This window comes from Nelumbo nucifera, chromosome 2 (assembly GCF_055504915.1).
Source record: "Nelumbo nucifera cultivar China Antique chromosome 2, China Antique-T2T, whole genome shotgun sequence".
NCBI classification, from domain to species: Eukaryota; Viridiplantae; Streptophyta; class Magnoliopsida; order Proteales; family Nelumbonaceae; genus Nelumbo; species Nelumbo nucifera.
Genome location: NC_142650.1, coordinates 37,820,372 through 37,840,781, shown reverse-complemented (window position 1 = coordinate 37,840,781; position 20,410 = coordinate 37,820,372). Strand labels below are relative to the sequence as shown.

Here is a 20,410-nt window from a genome sequence, read left to right as displayed (position 1 = left end):
TTTGCAGTCTCAAATGAATCTAGGTGATGCTTTCGAAAAAGCGGATATAAAGAAGAGTCTGAACACTCCAAAGGATCGGATCCTCGTTATTGGAACCATCTGTTCTGCAATGATAAAAGGAAAGTTACTCGCATTTAGATCGAATGGTAGAATTTTCAAGGGACTTCACCCTCAATATCGAGACTTTTCTCATAGCCATGGAGCGGGTAGAGTTGCAATTTTAAAACAAACCTCTGGTCCCCATCCCGGCTTAATGAAACCAATTCTCTCTCCATCTGCAAGGAATGGAAAACAGAGGAAATTGGGAAGAAGAAAAGGGAGGAGAGAAAGGGGAAGGAGAAGAAGAGAGAGAGAGGGAGAGAGAGAGGGAGGACTTCAACGGAAGTCTACCACTGCTACAACAGCTATTGCCGTTGTTGTTTGTATATTATGAATTCGGGGAAGATGAATAGTGTTTTTCTTCCAATACAAGGGTAGTATGGGAATTAAAAAATATTGCAACGATAGGCTTCAATAGAAGGCTAACGGAAGGAGGGTATTTGTCGCAAAACCAAATACAGGGAGGGCTTTGTCATAAATCCCATAATACAAGGGGTCTTTATAATTTACCCTAATAATAATAAATAACTAAAAGACAAAGCAACAAGTCTTTCAGTTCAGCAACTTCAGCCGTCATCAAACGCTAGGTGCTGAACTAAAACTTTTTTATGTCTTTTGATGGATAAAGGTGCATATGGACAATTTTAAGATTCGTACTCTCAATGTCAAAAAGCATAAAGCCTCAATAATTTTGGGGCTTAGAAGAAGTGTTTCAGAGATTATAATGATTCATTAAAAAGGGACTGTTGCCAAATGCTCCAAACACTTTTTTGAGCTCAATTTTAATTTTCATGGCGCAAAGCTCAAAAGCAAAAGTTGATTATAATGTGAATTTTGCTTTGAAAGCAAAAATCCCGAGCTTTTGCAAACATAAGAGGTTATGAGCTTTTTACGAAGTGTTTGGTTTCATTGCCGGAAACGACACCACGTCCGAGCCACATGAGCCCAGATTTTTTACAAATCCCGAGTGGAGCAGCCACATCAACGACTGGTTTTGCCGTTTTGCCTTCAATCGTCAAATCTGCTGTTTGGTTTAAAAAACACATTTTAAAACAAAAAACAGAAAACACATCGATTAAAAAAATCAGACGAATTCAGGAAATGTTATTTTTTACGTCTTTTTGCTTTCTCTAAACATTGCAAAATGCATGATTGCTGACATGGCTTGGATGTGGCATAATTTTTGGAGTCAATGAAATCAAGCACCTCCAAACATTACCATTTTCTGAGAATACATAAAATCATTATATTGCTGTTTTCTGAAAAAGTGCAACAGATAAACGGCAGTGTAACCAAACACCACCTTAAGAAGCTGAAGGTGAAAGGTTGAGTCGGATGAGTATTATACCCGCCAATATTTTGTTTTTATTTAATTATTTTGCCCACCAAGAGACAAAAGAATATAAATCACTCAACAAGTGTCCCACCATGCTGTGATAAGAGAAAGCGTGGGCCCTGCTTGCTTATCAAACGGGCACCTATGGTGTAGATCTAATCAAGGGGCCCACAGGGCCAGAACCAAAGAATGGGATATTCATTAATTATGCTTATTAATTAAATAATTAGTTATGTTCGTAACTCCAATTATCAATGAGACAGCGAGGACCGTTCCAGGCGAGACTGTATCCCATGTGGCAAGCAACAAAGAGGCCAATGAAATAAACCCGGCTGTATCTTCAGAACCACACAATTAGAATCTTCGTTTCGGACGACGACAGAATAGAACGAACCTCCATAACCGGAAATACAGGCCGTATGCTTGGGAGAAAGATTCTAATCCAACGGTTAGATTGCAGACCTGGGGTGTGAACCAAATACGGAATCGAACCGGATCAATCAGTCATGTGGAGGGGTGACGTCATATACTATGAGGGAGCTGGAAAAAAAGGCAAATGAGATAAATTGATGCTCTATTCCTTTAACGAGGTGACGCCACGTGGCGCTCTACTTGGCAGCGAGACAGCGCATCTTGCAACCGCGAGACGGAACGATGGCGGTCATTCGCCATCTCTCCTCCATCAACTCACAGGCTCAGCCAGAGAGAGAGAGAGAGAGAGAGAAGAGTTTTTAGAGAGATTCATTTCTATGTTTGTTCACGTTCACATCCTCTTTTTCTATATTTTATTAGATTAAATTAAAAATCTCTCTCACTGTCATCGGCGATTCTCTATCCCTCTTCACTTGTTTACTCTGTTCTTTCGATCGCGATAAAAAAAATCGAAAAAGGATCCAAGATTGAGGGAGGGAGAGAGAAGCGCGGAGCTGATTAGAGCCAGTGAGGTTTCGTATTGGATTACGAGCAGACGATCTTTGAGTGGCATTTGAAAATCATTATTTCAGGTACCCTTTAATTCTCTGATGTAGTGAAAGCTCTATTTTATGTTAAGGGTTGATTAGGTTGGGTTTAAGTTTGGATCTTGATCAGAAATTAGGGTTTGTGGGAGCTGTCCGATGAAGTTGGGAGGTTTTTATTGTTACCCAGGTTGTTTTTTGGTTTATTTATTTGGTTTATTTTTTGATTTTCAGTTTTTCTCAATCGGCTCTGTTGTTCTGAATGGATGTTATGAGGGGTATCGATGGTTACGTGGAGTAGGGGATATGGTTACTGATGTTGCGCAGAAGGGATGTTGGTTTTATTTTGGTTTACGTGAATGGAATATCCAATGGAGTGTTCTGTGATTTGGTTCAGAGAGTATCAGGAACTGGTTTTTGGATTTCGGTTTCAATTCTTGAAGATTTTGGGACGTTGCTATTGAATGATCCTCATGTGTAATCAAGGAACTGATTACTTGAGACGATCATCTTCGCAGTCTGATAACTTCTTTGATCAGCAGCAGCACCAGCAGCAATACCAGGCTGTGTACAGGATGGAATCACCTGCCGCAGCCCCACCACAGATTCCCAGTTCCAATGAGGAAACACCTCGCGTTAAGTTTTTATGCAGCTTTGCGGGTAGTATCCTTCCTCGACCTCAAGATGGGAAGCTCCGTTACGTTGGAGGAGAAACGCGGATTGTGAGCTTGCCTCGGGACATTACCTATGAGGAGTTGATGGTGAAGATGAGAGAACTTTTTGAAGGGGCAGCTTTGTTGAAGTACCAGCAGCCTGATGAAGATCTTGATGCTTTGGTTTCTGTTGTTAATGATGACGACGTCACCAATATGATGGAGGAATACGACAAGCTTGGTTCTGGAGATGGGTTTACGAGGCTTAGGATATTCCTTTTCTCACATCCTGATCAAGATGCTTCTTCACACTTTGATACAGATGAGAGGGAAACAGAGAGGAGATATGTGGACGCATTGAACAGTCTGAATGATGCTTCTGATTTCAGGAAGCAACAGCAGCAACAGTCAGACTCCCCTATGATGGGTCCTGCGATGGCTGAACAATTCTTCAATTCAATCAGCCTCGAACCTGGCATTCATAACCAGAGGAATTGTGATATTCCTTTGCCACAGTATAATTTACATCTTAAAATTCCTCATCTAGGATCAGGGCCGCACCAACAACCCCATTCTCAGAGGTATAGTGAAATGGAGGGTTGGAATCCTGCATACTATTCACCCAGTCATCATGGACCCCATGATCCGCGACCTATGTCAGAGTTTCCAACTTCACCGTCATCCAGTCGGTATCGCATGACGTTTGGAGAATTGCCTGACAAGAGCTTGGATAGGATGTCTGAAATGAACCATCAGCCACCGTATGACCACCAAGCAACATTTGTTGATAATGTAGTATGGCTTCCGCCAGGAGCAATGACTGGTGAGAAAGCTGGTTTTCCAGGTAATCTTAGCCACACACACAATTTTTATGAAGGGAATAATATATGTGAGCACTGCCGGATGGCTTTCCAAAGGAGCCAAACTTCACCAGATTCTGCTCGTTATACTGATCCCCGCTGGAAACATGGAGGACAATCACATTTGGAGCAACCAAACCCAGGGAATGGATTCCACCAATTCTCCAATCCATGCACTGAATGCGGCCCTAGTAGGGAGAATTACATACTGAATACTGATGCCAAATTGGACCATGGCATTTTCCCTAAAGAGAAAAATGAGGCCAGATCTTTCTACAATGAAGTCCACAGTCATGAAAGAGGATGGGTCCTACATCACCAATTGAACCATCGTGGTGATGAACCGAGGACGCACTTATCTGGGGCTGGAACAATAAGTGAACACTATGTGGTGGATGGTACTGGCATGAGTTTTCCTCTTGGACATGGTACCTGCTGTGATGGCCATCATGTGCCTTCTTCCAATTGCATCAATCACGAAGACCCACGGTATATTCGACCTGGACCTGAATTGGGAAATGATGGGTTTCATGATCGAGCTATGGGAACTGGACTTCACATTCATGTTCCTGCACAGGAAGACCGAGGTGTCTGTTATGGGAATTTTGCTCCTGCTTATGGAACAGAAGGTCATTATCAGGTAGCACATGGGCCTGGAGGCCCTGGACATGGTTTATGGAGAAAGGTTCAGAACCCTTTGCATGGCACTTCATCATATGAAACATCAAATTTACTGCCTCAAGTTAATGGTACAGTTAATTCAGGGTTCCTGAGGAGCCCACAAGAGGGTAGTCCAAGGTATCGTGTTGGCATGGATAATCCAAATCCTTGGGCAGGGCCATCACAGAAAGTACTTGGGTTTGATGGATCTGCTGCTCCAGAATATTTCCATGGTTATGCTCGGAGGGTCAATTCAAATATCATTGGTCAGGAAAACCAGACTTCATTTGGCCCAGATCCTTCTCGATCCCCAACTGACATGCTAGACTTTGCCAATCCAACCGAATCTGTGCCCCGAGTTCCTTCATCTTATTCTGCTGTTGATGATAAAGTAGCTGCTTCTACTACTACAAGTAACATTGTGGGACCCAGAAATGATACTGATGCTATTGGTGCAACGATGGAGGATAAAAACATGCTTAGAGAGGTTAGCAAACCAAATCATGCAGAACATTCACAAGTATCCAATTTGCATACTGTCTCTTATCCAGAGAAAAATGGAGATTCTGGCCAGAAAAATGATGAGTCAGGTGTTGATTCAAATTGCTTAAAGTCTGCTGAAAAGGGTGGTAATACAATAAAACTTGGTGGAACTGATGTTCATGATGCATGTGAAGATGGGGAGCTCTCAACTAGGCGTTTGAGTTTCTTACCTGAGTTGATTGCTTCAGTAAAGAAGGCAGCATTAGAAGGTGCTGAGGAGGTAAAAGCTAGAGCACAAGGAAATGCTGGCGAAGATGTTTTGCCTCATTCAACAACCAATGAAGCAGCTTTCCCCGAATTGGAAGCCACAGTAAAAATTTTGACCAGCTACTCCTTTTTTCCTTCCTTTCCATGAAATGTATTTTCTTTAATATTCTATATTGACTTGTTTTGCCTTCTTTTTGTCCCATAGAATACCCATGTAGATGTGGAGGTTGATTCTGATAGTGATCATCAAAATATTTCAAAGATTGAGCCAACAAAGGCTGAGGAAGAAGCTTTGGCTAAAGGGTTACAGGTATCTCTTTATTGTCTCATCTTCATGACTAATATTACTTTGACATATTTCTACTTGTTTTCAATTCTCTTACAGTATGTCTTTATTTTTATAGACAATAAAAAATGATGATTTGGAGGAAATTCGAGAATTGGGTTCTGGTACTTATGGAGCTGTTTATCATGGAAAATGGAAGGGTTCTGATGTAGCAATTAAGAGAATAAAAGCAAGCTGCTTTGCTGGGAAACCATCTGAAAGAGAACGTCTGGTAGTTTCCTTATCATTGCTATTATTGATTTTAGTTACAGATATTGCCACTTTACGCATAATCAGAGCTTATTTGTCTAACTATAGCAACTTTTAGAACACTCTTTTCCAAGATGCAATTTATAGGTTATTCTTATATCTGTGGTGGTAAGGTACATTTGAAAGTCTAATTTTGGTACCTGTGTTGCTAATAATCCACTGGATGGTGAAGTATATTCCTTTCTCTGCTTTTGGAGCCAAGAGATTTTTAAAAAAGTCTGTGTGTGTGTATTTGTCCAAGAGGATGGAAAGAAAAAAATTTACTGCTCACGACTAAATATTTTCTTCTGACATCGTCAATGGTTTACCCAAATTGAAATGAAAATTTGCCTTATCCTTTCTTTTCACTTATTTTCCCTCCCCCTTGATAAATAAATATTGATTATTAATTGTCAAAAGAGCTGGATTCAGTTTCTGTAGAAATGTGACCATTGGATTAATGGCAACAAAGTTTTCTAGTGAAGCAACAGGAGAGTACAGAGAAGCACTTGAAGACAGACACCTTTCTAAACCCAAGGCAATGATAACTTCACAGTCCTAAAGCCCAGAAGGTACAAAGAAGCCAGATAACCTACACTTCTCATATGCCTCAAAAAACTCCAAGCTTGTCTCATTAGAAAACCAGCTTATCATTGTACTGGTTATCAATTTAGTCTTTTGAAATGGCCTGTCTTTGTACTATACAATTTTGTCATCCCTCTTTTGCCTCGTTGGTATCATTTTATAATTCTGTAATTCTGAAGTACTTCCTCTTTTCAAGACAGACTGGTTATCATGATCCATTGCAGAGATGTTTTTTATTTTTATTTTTTATCAATAAAAGATAACTTCATTAAAATATAATGTTGAAACAAATGTACAGAAAGCAAGGAGGAAGCTAGCCATGGCTAGCCAACAACACTTCTTTCTGATGATTAACAATAAAATTTTACTGATATTAGGAGAATCCAGCATGTACAAGTATTTCCTGGAGATAAGGGGTCTTGTCTCGACCCTTTTAGTCTTATTTATTTATTTTTGAATCTCTTACAACTGTGCCCAAAAAATTTGTTCCCTCTCAGCCCCCTGATTTGCTAGAGCGTCGGCCATGCTGTTGGCTTCCTTTTGAGTCCAAAGAACCCTGAATTTCTTCAGTTGATTACTATAAGCTCCACAATGCAGCATCTTCCTTTTGCTACTCTACCACAACTTTGGAATCCCCTTCAATAATGAGTGCCTGCCATTCAATTCCTTTGCTTCCTGCACTCCTTCCATTACAGCCATAATTTCAGCCCTTAAAGAATCTCCTCTTCTATTTGGGCCTGAGAACATAGCGACAATATTGCCCTCCTCATTTCTGAATATTCCTTCCACTCCTGAGAGCGTTGGATTGCCCCTACTACTACTATCCAAGTTGAGCATAAGGAATCCTCTGTATGGTAGTCTCTGCCTCCCGCCTCTTGAAGGCTACCTCCTTCCTGGAAGATGTGCTTGCCACTTCCCTCTAGTTCCCAGTATATCATCTATCGAGAGGGGTGTGAAGATCTTCCCTCTAGTTCCTGGAAGATGTGCTTGCCTTCTGACTCCTTTATTTTTCTTTGAATCTTCTAGCATTTCTTTCTTCCCTAATTGTCCATATCATTGCTGCCCTAGTGCTTCTCCACAAGAGTCTTCCTCTTTTAGGCTAGCTAAAAATTGTGGGAGAAAAGAGACTGGAGACACTAGTAGAGGAGTTCTACTTGCATCCAATGAGGGGATAAACAGATGGTTGCTCTCCTCTTTTGATGAAGATCACGAGTGTTTATTTTCTCATGGAACACCTCCCAAGTTTCCCAACTAAAAGCTGCAACTTTAAGAGGGATTGATCTACACCAGGCCCCTTTGACTGGAAAAGGCTGCAAAGGCCAGGTGGGCTGAGTTAAAACCTCAAAGAAAGAAGTGCAAGAGAAAAAGCCTGAGAGAAGAGGCTCCAAATTCTACAATCTGGTTGAGAAGGGTCCAGAAAAATACTCACAAAAATTTTGTAAAAGTCTAAGAATATTTAGAAATTTAAAGTCCCTTAGACCCCTCTTGAACCCCAAGTCCCAACTGAAGCCATCAAGGAGGGGAAATTGGTTCTCCCTTGAAATTAGAAAGTGCAATCAAGGAGGGGAATTGATCTTTATGTGAAGATTGTCCCACCCATTCATGTTCCCAGAACTTAACGTGGGAGTCCGAAAATGCATCATATCTAATACGGGGAAGAAATAAAGGGATGGTATCATGATTTACCTTCCAAGGAGAAGCTCTTGATGCTCTTCCAAATATGCTAGTGTCCTACCCATTGTTCGGCAGTCCATGTATACTTTGTCACCACTTTATGCCACTGTTCATCCCTATCCTATCGCAACCTCTAGAGCTATTTACCCAGCAAATCCAAGTTCTTCTTTATGTTCCTAATTCCCAACCCTCCCTACCTCTTATTCCAACAAATCTTACTCCAATTTATTAGATGGTCCTTTCTTCCCTCCCCACCTTTCCAGAGAAAGTCCATTAGCTTCTCAATCTTATTGCCCACTTTCTGAAGAATTCTAAAGACTGACAAGTAATAAATTAGCCAAAATAGATTTGATCCCCCCAACCTTTCTTCCAAGAAGCCAACCGCTTTGAGAATCTCTCTAAAACTGGATCCCAAAAGCTAAGAACCCTAGTACAGCCCCTAGGGGAAGGCCTAGGTATTGCATAGGCTGCAGTGAGATTGCATAACCCGTCAACTCTGCTGGCCAGCCAATCTCACTTTCATCCATGTTTGCCTTTCTAGACAACTCTTATGAAAATTTTATCTTCAGATCAGCCAATTGATCAAAGAGTTGTACCAATGGCCTCTTTTTTTCTACCCAAAGACTCTCTTGCTCATTACAAAAGATAACAATATCATCTGCAAATTGGAGGTGGGTAATAACAACATTATCTCTCCCAATTCTCCAACCCTTAAAGAAGCTGCATCCTGTCTACCCTTAAAATTTATCTACTAAACAAATCAGTGATAAGGGTGAACATATAAAGAGACAAAGGATCTCCTTGTCTAAGTCCCTTGGTTATTGGAAAGAATCAATCACTGTCCTATTCACCAAGATTGAGTAAGGTCATGCCTTTAAACACCCCAACAACATTAAAGTAACCAATCCCCAATACATTTTTGATCTGTTTGCTCCTAACTTAGCTAGCCCATCAGTAGGTATGCAAACAGATTGAATTGAATTCGGATTGGGGGTATATTCAAATTCAATTCAATGGTATATATCCTCTACTTGAATTCGATTTGAGTCTGATAGTATATGCAATACAATGTGTCGTATTTGATTTGAGAAATTATTGGATATTTGATAACAAATTCAATTTGATTTGTATGTGCTTTGTGGTCAAGCTTGGGAGGACAATGACCACCTGTTCTTCCATTGTTCCGTCTCTTCCTCCATTTGGAGGTACTATTTCTCAGCCCTGGGGTTAGCTTGGACCATGCCTGAATCAGTGCTGGAGCTGCTGTGGTGTTAGGAACTTCAAGGTCTTTCAAATCTTGCAAGTAGTGTGTGGATGTTTATTCCGGCTGCAGTTATAAAGACCATTTGGTCTGAAAGGAACAGACAGCTGCTCCAGAATGTTTCCAAGATTTGGATGTTTTAATTTCCTCTTCTTTTAGCAAGCTGGTTTCTTGGGTTTTGGTTGCAAAAGGGATTCAGAGCTCTGGCCTAGGGGCTCTGTTGAGGTCAAGAAGCTTATTTCAATTGTAATCTTGTTGGGTGGGGGGCTGATTCCGGCCCAAGGGGTTCCCATTGGGGGGTTTGTTGTACTTCTTCTATTTCTAGACTTTAATAAAGTTACATTACCTTTTCTCCAAAGAAAAAACAAATTGAATTCCATTTGTTTAATTTGATTGAAATTGAAAAAGAAAACAAGAGAAAATCAAAGAAATAAAAGGAGAAGAGGTTAGGGTTGGGGTTAATGCTATCCCGGAACTGTATTTGAAAAAGAAAAAGAAGAGGTTTGATGCATACCTTGCTCTTGTAATATTCGGCTCCACGTGACTGTTGCTGTTCATGTTTGCAGCCAAACTCTAAGTTTTTTTCCTTATTGAGAAGAGATCCTTCCATGGTCATACACTTTTCTCAGATGGAATGAATCATCTGAGAGATACAAACATGACAATTGCAAAAATCAAGCAAAGAAAAGGAATCCTGAATACCAACTTGTTACAGCATATGCAAAGAGAAATATATGAAAAATCCCTAAAAAAATTGATACCCAACTTGCTAGAGAGTAGAGACCACTATAAAAGAGAAAACAACTTGTAGACATACTTAAGGTGAGGTTGAAGTAGGAAATGGATCTCTGCTCTTATTGCCATATACTCTTCCCTCTTCAACCAAAAATGGATTCATCTCAATAGTGGAACCTCAAAAGTGAACATGAGTGAAGATAAAATGCTTCAGGTTTCTCTTCATTGGGAATAAGAAAGGGAAAAAATGAAGAATGAAGATGAAAGGTCTCTGTACAGTTTGTCACATTAGCTAGGGGTAGAGAGACTTAGCCCCTTACAGAATAGGGAATTATTAGGCTAGGGTTTCTTTTGCCTTATCACAGGACAAAATCAGGTAAAGTCTGCATGTGTCTTATAAAGATGGCTATCTATGCAAATATATAATGTATATTATATCATGCATTATATAATTGAATTTAATTGGATTTTTTTGGATTGAATCAGGGGTATATCCAAATTAGATCTGATAAGCAATGGATCGTATTTTCTGATCTGATTTGATTGAATAATCCGTTAAGGTATATCTGAATCCAGCGCAATTGGATTGAATTCGAATCTGAAGTGGATCAGAATCCAATTCATTTACACCTCTAACCATCAGCCATAGAGTTTACAGAATTACAGTTTATGGAGTCCAAACAAACCTAGCATTTAATTCAATAGTAGTTCATTCTGAAGTATTTCTATTTTTCAAGTCTTTACCTTGTTCTATATCTGCAAAACCTATTAAAACATATAGACTAGATTGTATTTTCATGTCTATTAAAATTTATAGACTGCAAAACCTATTAAAACTTATAGTCTTTTCCTTGTCAGCCTTATGTTATTTTCCTCTTTTCAAGTCTTTTCCTTTTCCTCTTCTCAGTCTACTAAAACCTGTAGTTTTATTTCTTTTTGATAGTAAAAAGAAAAAATTTTATTAAAACAAAAATAGAAAACTGGATACAATCACAAAGCAGGTGCTAAGACAGCACCACCCGAAAAAGGAGAAACACTCCTTACAACAGAGAATGAAAATGCAGATCCTAATTCGAGATCCAATCTACGGGAGGCAAAACAACACCCACCACCAACATAAACTCATTGCTAACCTTAATCTTCCCCCCTCTACACAGTAACTCTTACGATTCTCTTCCTGTCTGCTCTTTTGATGTAGTTTTTGTGTTTTCTGTATGGAGAGGCAGCACCTCGCGCCTCTCTAAGGGGATTCTCATGTAACCGATCTTTGAATTAATGGAATATGACTCTTTACTTGATAAAAAAAAAGCCTCACCTCCTAAGAAAAACAAACCGAATGATTTTCCAACCTCCATGTTTCTTTCAACTATTTTCTTTAAATCCACACTTCCTTGATCCGGTTTTTCCCTCTCTGAAAGCTCCACCTTATCTTTCTGTCACCCTTGATCGTCATTTTTGCCTTCCTTTCCTTTCTTCACTAGGTCTCCACCCTTCCCCACCTCCCCCTCAGAAGTACACGTCGATTGGGATTCCATTTTGACAGTATCCACAGAATCTTGATTCTAAGTATCTAAAGGTTTTTGTTTTCCAACTCTGGATTTTACCCCCTTCCTCTTGTAGAATCTTTTAAATATGCTGCTAGGACCTGCCTCAACAAGACCCTCTTTGTGTCACGAGAATACCTTAGTAACATGCACGATCTTATAATTGCTTGAGCCTTTGACCTTTTTCACAGCCACCAAAGAATCTGCACTTTCATCTTTATCAGAATCCATCCTCCAACCCAAGTCAATTCCTATTCGTCCTATTGTTACTTCAGCAACCACAGATTTTTGAATGCAACAATTTGAAGCCTCTCTGCATTATCACCTCTCTCAACCTTAGAGCACTTCGTTTGAATAGCAAAATTACCTTTTCGATTACCACCTCTCCTTCCTCCCTCATTCCTCCCCTTTCAACCTCACATTGGGATTCCTCCCCTGAGATAAAAATTGGGTTAACCCTTACCTCTTTTGAAATCACTTCCACTCCTCCACCCTGGCAGCAGCTGATGCCTCTGAAGAATCAACCTCTTTGAAAATCACATCTGGCCCTTCGTTCTCTTGTCCCCAATTGATCCTCCAAGCACAACCTCCTTTGATGCATCTGAACTGCTCTTGCTAATCACATCTGACACACATCCTTTGCCATCGCTAGCAAGAAATCCAACAGCTTGACTGTTCGAGAGAGCCTTGCTATGCTTACCTCCTGCATCCATCAACTGCTTCATACCATCCTTCGCCTCCCTGGTACCATTGAATCTGGTAATAACCCAAATCAAACTCTTCTTTCTATTTTCTATTTTTCTTTGATCTTGAGTCTCTCCCCTTTTCTTCTTTGGAAGTCGAACCATCCTGAAACGACCGAACAACTTTCCTCCATCCCCTTTCTTAAAAACCCCTAAACAACTCTTCTTAACACATCTCCCTTCCCATGTCTGGTCTTGCCCTGCATCATGCACCCTTTATCAGTAACTGCTATCAGATTTCATTGACAAATGTGAGAAAAAACCCCACCATTCTGAGTGTTCTTAAAAGAGGGGACCCAAACATGGAAATAACAAAAGGCTGAAACACAATTGCCTTAATGTTTAAATATAGGACCAATTGGAGGTTATGCTTGGTATCTTTTCCATTTCCTTTGCTGGTTTGAATTAGTTTCTGGTCTCAAAGTGAAATTGGGGAAAAATGTAATCTTTCCTGTGGGTCATATTGACAATCTAGAGTTGGTTGAGGTGCTGGCCTGTCAGGTGAACTGTCTCCAAGGGAAATACCTGGGGCTTCCTCTTGGGGCAAAATGTAACTCCAGTGCTATTTGGGATCCAGTTGTTGAGAGGATGGAAAAAAAGTTAGCTTCTTGGAAGGCAAAATATCTCTCCTTGGGGGGCAGAGTAACACTCATAAAAAGTACCCTTTCAAACTTGCCCACATGTTCTTTCTCTCTCCCTCTGTCTCTCTTTCTCTCTTTCTTTCCCATTCCCTCCACAGTTGCAAAGAAGTTAGAGTCCCTTCAGAGAAACTCTCTGTGGAGGGGTTGGGATGATGAAAGAAAAATCCATCTAGTTAAACAAATGGGACCAGGTTTGGTTGCCAGTGGAGGAAGGAGGCCTAGGAATAAGGAAATTAAAGGTTTTTAATACTACCCTTCTGAGTAAATGGCTTTGGAGATTTGGTTCTGAAAGGAATGCTTGATGGAGGAGTTTAATAGCTTGAAAATATGGTATGGATTGGGGCAACTGGAAATCCTTGGATCCTTTTCAAAATTGGGGATGCTCTTTGTGGAAGGGAATTTTGAAGACTTTTCCTGCATTCTCAGAAGGTCTGGTTCACAAGATTGGGAGAGGGAATAGGTTGAGATTCTGGAAGGATCCTTGGTGTTTGAACATTTCTCTAGCTGAGGCTTTTCTCCTCTTTCAATATGGTTTTAATCCTGATGCTTCAATTGCTGAGTCCTATGGCATGAATGGGAATTCAATATCCTGGCATCCTCTGTACAGATGAAATCTGTTTGATTGGGAAGTGTAACAGATGTTGGATCTTCTGCAGCTGTTACAGAGACAAACTGTCTCAGTTAATTTGGAGGACGAGTGGAGGTGTTAATGGAGTGGAGATGGTTACTATTCAGTCAAGTCTATGGCTTCTGTTGACAGATGTTGTTGTACACAGGTTTAGTACCGCAGGGGTATTTCTGTAATTTTCCCATTCTTTATGTTGTATGACCAGTATAGTATAAATAACAACTGCTTCACTCGCCTGAAGCATTCTTTTGAGGCATTCAGTCCTCTCGCCTCTCTTCTCTTCTCTTCTTCTCCTCTCTTCCTCCTCTCTTCTCTTGTTCAACATGGTATCAGAGCGGGTTCGTCAAGGCCTGAAAACAAATTAGTTGAGGTCATTCTCCAATGCCGAGTAGGTTGCCTCTTCATCTCCTAGAAGCTGTATCCCTGATGTTCGACTTCAAGAAGGAAGAAGGTGCCGGCCTGACTGTTCAGCTTCCTAGCACAGAAAAGAGTTCTGGTACAGAGTCTTTTCGTCTTCCAGCCCAGATGCTGTTTTCCTTGATTGCTCGGCTGTAGAGAGGCTGTCACCTGATGCATGAAGAGGATGTTCTGGTTTGCAGAGAGGCTGGCGTTTAAGAAGGTATTGTCCATCTACTGTTCGGGTGCCTTGGTATTCAACTGAGGTTGTTTTTTGTTGTTTTCCTCTTGCACCCTTCGATGGACTGATGGTGCCCTAAAAATTCGAATGTGGTGTTCTCCTCTTGTGTGTTACTACTTTTCGGCTACATTGTTGATGGACTGAAGTTTTTTTTTTCTCCCATTGACTGTTCTTGCTGTTCGGCTACATTGTTGATCTCAGTGACTATTCGGCTACCCTGAAGTTGGTGTCAGTCGATTAGGTGTGTGGTGAACTATCACCTTGTATCTTTCTTTCTACTAAGGAGTTGTATGAAAACTATAAAACCGTAGGTCATACAGACCTGGTTAATGTACTGCAACTGCAGTGTTTGTATGTTTGTTCTTTGGATTCCTTCAAAAATTGTAGGTCATACAGACTAGTCCAAGTGCTGCAGCAACTGTGTTTGTTCTTGGCTCTCTGTGAAACCGTGGGTCAGAAGTACCTAGTTGTATGCTGAAATAGCAAGTGTTTTCTTCTTTTGTGGACTGAAGGACATAAGCTCCCTTTTCTGTAGCAGCTCTGTGAGGCAGTGTGCCTTGGGTGTTGTGTGTTCTTAAACCTGAAATCATGAATAGTGAAGATTTAGCCACATCTGGAATCTCCACAATGCTGAATGGAATGAGTGGGGGTGGCGACCTATCCTTCCCTATGGCTGTTGTTCCTCTTAATGGATTAAATTACCTAGAATGGTCAAGAGGGATCAAGTTATACATCACTGCAAGGGGGAAAATAGGCTATATTAATGGAAGAATCAAAGAACCACCCTCTGGGAATGCTGAATATGATAGATGGGATCAGGAGAACAGTATGGTAATGTCTTGGCACTTGGTCTCCATGCAACCACAAATAAGAAAGAACTTCATGTGGGCTGAAACTGCAAATGAGATCTGGGAACAAGCAAAATCCACATATTCAGAATTACGACACTATGCCAAGATCTATCAACTGCAGGCAACATCATCTACTTGTTGACAGGGGGAGAGAGGTTTATCAGTATATTACTCTGACTTGACCTCTGTGTGGAAGGAATTGGACCATTACCAGAATGTTGATTGGAAGTGTGATGAGGATGCCAAACTGTACAAGAAACTTGTCTCACAACAAAGAGTGTTTGCCTTCTTGCATGGTCTAAATCCTATGTATGAGTCCATCAGAGTACAAATTCTCAGTTCTAAGGATCTTCCATCAATTCAGGAAGTCTATGCTCTTGTTCAATCTGAAGAGAGTAGAAGGAACTTGATGAACAACACTGGTGGGGATGCAATTGTGTTGGCAGCAAAAGGGGGTGTCTCTACTAGTGTGGGATCTTCTTCCAGGAGAGGGGATCTCCAGAAAAAAACAGAAGATAAGGAAAAATTGTGGTGCACTAATTGTCAGAAACCCTGACACACCAAAGATACCTATTGGGATCTCCATGGGAAACCAAAATGGGCTCAAGATCTGACTAAGAAGCAAGGCTCAAATGTGAATAAAAGGTCTGGGCAGCAAGGTACAAAGAAACACCACATGGCAAACATGGTTACTTGGGAGAATCAGCCCCCCATTCCTACTGTGACTTAAACACATCTCTCTGGATCTGACCCAAGGGAGGATATTGTAAACTCCTTCTGTGACCATCTAGAGCTCTATGGTAGAGCAATTCGTCAGATGGATGCTCCTCCCACAACCTCATTTGCATCCACGTCAGGTAACCCTGCCACAGCTTTCCATGTTGCTTCTCACAACCTTGACTCTCTCCATGGATCATTGATTCTGGAGCGTCAAAACACATGACTGGTATGTCCTCTTACTTTCAAACCTATCACCCTCTTTCTGGAAGAGACAAGGTGAGACTAGCTGATGGATCATTCACTTCCATAGCTGGTCAAGGAACTCTCTCTCTTCCTCTTGGTCTTACACTTCCTGATGTTCTTCATGTTCCAAAATTTCCCATGAATTTGTTCTCAGTTAGTAGTGTTACTAATTCTTTAAACTGTTCCGTAACCTTTTTCCCTTCTTATTGTGTGATTCGGGATTTGGCCTCGGGGAGGACGATTGGTAGGGGACGTATGGTTGATGGACTCTACATGCTGGAGAATATGGCTGGTCTTCATGTTACAGAGTCTATGAGTCAGTTCAGAAAGAGTAAAGTGTACTTATGGCATTGTCGTCTTGGTCATTTGTCTTTTGAGTCCTTGAAAGTTGTATTCCCAGAACTGTGTAAGTCAATGTCCGTTTCTGATTTCTCTTCAAACGTGTCAGTTAAGCAAACATTGTAGAACTTATTTTCTTTAGAAAAATAGTAAATCTGAGTTTTCTTTTCACATTGTTCATTTTGATGTATGGGGCCCTGTTCCTTTACCTTGGCTACAAGTACTTCATTACCTTCATTGATGATTATTCTAGATATACTTGGGTATATCCAATGCGAACCTGGGAGGAAGTACCAAAAATTATCCAAGACTTTCAACAGATGGTCTTCACTCAATTTCAGATTGAGATACAAATTTTTCAGTCAGACAATGCAAAAGAATTTTTTCATAGTGATCTCACGGAGTTCTTTGCTTCACATGGCTCAATTCATCGTAGCTCTTGTGCCCGCACACCACAACAAAATGGTGTGGCTGAACGGAAGAACCGGCACCTCCTTGAAGTGGCTCGGGGTTTACTACTTCATATGAATGTCCCCAAACGATTTTGGTTTGAGGCTGTCCTTTGTTCTACATACCTCATTAACCAAATGCCCTCTCGTTGGTTAGAGTACAAAGCCCCGCATCAGCTTCTCTTCCCTAAGGTCCCTCTTCTTTCTATCCCTCGTGCATTTGGTTGTCGGTGCTTTGTCCAAAATCTGTCTCCCACCCGTGGGAAATTGGATTCTCGTGCTATCCCGTGCATATTTCTTGGTTACTCTTTCACTCAAAAGGGGTATCGTTGCTTTGATCCTATTTCTCAGAAATTCTATGTCTCCATGGATGTTACTTTCTTTGAAGATGAGCCTTTTTTTCCTGTTTCTCCTCAGGGGGAGTGTAGGCATGAGGAGAAACTGGTTCAGCTTCCTTCTCTTCCTGATCCTTCGCCATTGGCTCAGCCTCCTCCATCTTTCTGTGTCTTTTCTCGTCGTCGCAAAGGCCAACCAAATTCAAGAGCTGTGGAGGATCCAGAAGCTGTACCTCAAGTGCCATCAAACTCCTTGGGGGAAGATCATACCCACTCAGGTAACTTGACTCCCAATGATGTTCCTGACTCCTCTGTTGCTAATGATCTTGATCTTCCTATTGCCCACAGGAAAGGTGTTAGGTTGTACACTACTAAACATCCCATTTCCAACTTTGTTTCCTATGAGAACATTTCACCCTCATTTCGTGCCTTCCTTACCTCCATTGACAGTGTCCCTATTCCCAAGAATGTGGCAAAAGCTCGTTCAGTACCAGAATGGACAAATGTCATGAGGGAAGAAATTAATGCCCTTCATAAAAATGGCACGTGGGAACTTGTTGATTTTCGTAAGGGAAAGGATCCAATTGGATGTAAATGGGTGTTCACGGTCAAACATGGGGCTGATGGAACCGTGGAGAGGTATAAAGGTTGTTTAGTGGCAAAGGGGTTTACTCAAGTATATGGACTTGATTATGCAGAAACTTTTGCCCCTGTTGCCAAGACGAACTCTATTAGAGTTCTTTTCTCTCTTGCTGCTAATTTGAATTGGGATCTACATTAGCTTGACATCAAGAATGCTTTCTTGAATGGTGACCTTGAAGAGGAAGTTTATATGGTTCAACCCCTCGGGTTTCTGGCTCAAGGCAATGAACATAAAGTGTGCAAGTTAAAGAAGTCTTTATATGGGTTGAAGCAATCACCAAGAGCTTGGTTCAACAGATTCCATGTTGCGGTTCAGCAAAAGGGATACAAGCAATGTCAATCAGATCACACACTATTTGTGAAAATGGGAGAAGGTAAAATGGTTGCCTTAATAGTATATGTGGATGGCATAATTGTTACTGGTGACTGGAAGGATGAAATTCAAAGGTTGAAGGGTTTCCTTGCCACTCAGTTTGAAGTGAAGGATCTAGGACCTGCCAAATACTTCATTGGAATTGAAGTTGCTCGATCAAAAAAGGGTATCTTTATCTCCCAAAGGAAATATGTCCTAGATTTGCTTAAGGACACTGGAAAGATGGGGGTTAAGCCAGTTGACTCTCCCATTGACCCCAACCATAAATTAAGTGACAGCCAGGGTGAACCTCTTAAAGATGTGAAACAATTTCAGAGGCTTGTAGGGAGATTGTTATATCTCTCTATGACCCGTCCAAACATTGCATATGCTGTTGGTGTCCTTAGTCAGTTCATGCATGCACCTAGGTCCACTCATCTTGAAGCAGCATAGAGGATACTACGATATCTTAAGAAGTTTCTTGGAGCAGGCTTGTTATTTCAAAGGCACAAGCATTTGAGAGTTGAAGTTTATACAGATGCAGATTGGGCTGGATCTCAAAGTGATAGAAAGTCTACTAGTGGTTACTGCATCTTTGTAGGAGGGAACCTCGTTACTTGGAGGAGTAAAAAGCAAACCGTGGTGGCTAGATCCCGTGCTGAAGCTGAATATCATGCAATGGCCCACGGAGTAGCTGAAGGTATGTGGATAAAGAATTTGTTGAGTGAGTTGGGTTTCCCAGTGGACAAACCCATAACTCTATTCTGTGATAACAAAGCAGTTATAAGTATTGCTGCTAACCCGGTGCTACATGATAGAACAAAGCACATTGAAGTTGACAAGCATTTTATTAGAGAGAAAGTCATCACAGGCGAAGTTTGTACTCCCTATGCAACTGGCAGACATCTTTACAAAAGGGTTAAACTATTCCAGACATCATGATCTCTGTGACAAGTTGGGCATGATTGATATCTATGCCCCAACTTGAGGGGGAGTGTTGACAGATGTTGTTGTACACAGGTTTAGTACCGCAGGGGTATTTCTGTAATTTTTCCATTCTTTATGTTGTACGACTAGTATAGTATAAATAACAACTGCTTCACTCGTCTGAAGCATTCTTTTGAAGCATTCAGTCCTCTCGCCTCTCCTCTCTTCTCTTCTTATCTTTCTCTCTTCCTCCTCTCTTCTCTTGTTCAACAGCTTCTAAACTGAGTAAAGTCAACATTACTAGCTTCCCTAGTAAGCAGGTGTGGAATCCAGTTAGCCCCTCTAAGTCAAATTTGCTTGTCTGGGTGTTGGCTCTAAATAAGTGCCTCTCGAGAGTCAACTTGGATAGGCGAAGTATCCAGACTTCAGAACTGAACTGTGGCCTGTGTGGTCTCCTGCCTGAGACTGTTGACCATCTTGGCATTCATTGCTAATTTTCTGCTAGAATTTGGGAGCACTTCCTTAAGGCTGCTGGGGTAAACTGGGCCGTGCCTGGTTCTGTCAAGGACTGATTGTGCTGCTGGAAGCTGCCTGGCCTGAAGAGAAAAGGAAAACTAATCTGGAAATCTATTCCTGTGGCTGTTTTAGTGTCCTTATGGTCTGAGGGAGATAATCGGATTTTCTGTAACAAAGTGAGAAGCCCTGAGGACTTAAGTTTGCAGTGAATAACCTTGCCTCTTGGTTGTCTGTAAACCCTGAGTTTAAGCATCAGAATGTTTTCCACTTGTGGAATGATGTCTTAAAACTTATAGACTCGATTGTATATTTTATTCTTTCTAAAAGTTATAATTTGGTAGGGTAGTTCTGCATGTATGCCTCACCCATAGAAATGCATAAGCTTAAGATCTTATTATCTTAACGTTCATGAGATGAAAAAGATAATCTTTGTTTAAACTATTAGTCAGGTGTTGTTCTCTTTTGATTGTATTAAGAGGAAAATAATGTATAATGCCTCTATGCTTGAACTAATATGCACTAGGAAGCCTGACAGACTATACACTTTCACATAACAGTGCTTGTTCTTCCCACTTAACAGGGTGATTTACTGATGTAATTTTTTCTATTGATTTCCAACAACATTACCAAGTTTGCAAGCAACCATTGTAGAAATATAAAATAAATCAGACTGAGCTGGATTTATTTTTCCATACATTTA

The 20,410-nt window shown here is 40.9% G+C and overlaps 1 protein-coding gene across 3 annotated transcripts in view; it reads left to right on the top strand.

The window, feature by feature from the left end:
• The first annotated feature begins 2,083 nt into the window (after window positions 1–2,083).
• The window catches only part of LOC104599103 (kinase superfamily with octicosapeptide/Phox/Bem1p domain-containing protein), a 31,471-nt gene continuing 13,144 nt past the window's right edge, over window positions 2,084–20,410 (top strand). For 2 of the 3 annotated variants that reach the window (XM_010261475.3, XM_088898561.1), the window contains exons 1-4: window positions 2,084–2,439; window positions 2,626–5,417; window positions 5,520–5,624; window positions 5,719–5,871. In XM_010261475.3, coding sequence (XP_010259777.1) covers window positions 2,856–5,417; window positions 5,520–5,624; window positions 5,719–5,871 — 2,820 coding nt within the window. In that variant the 5' untranslated portion in view covers window positions 2,084–2,439; window positions 2,626–2,855. Of the gene's footprint in view, window positions 2,440–2,625; window positions 5,418–5,519; window positions 5,625–5,718; window positions 5,872–9,294; window positions 9,454–20,410 lie in introns of those variants that run through there. The other variant, XM_019198071.2, reaches the window with a different exon arrangement.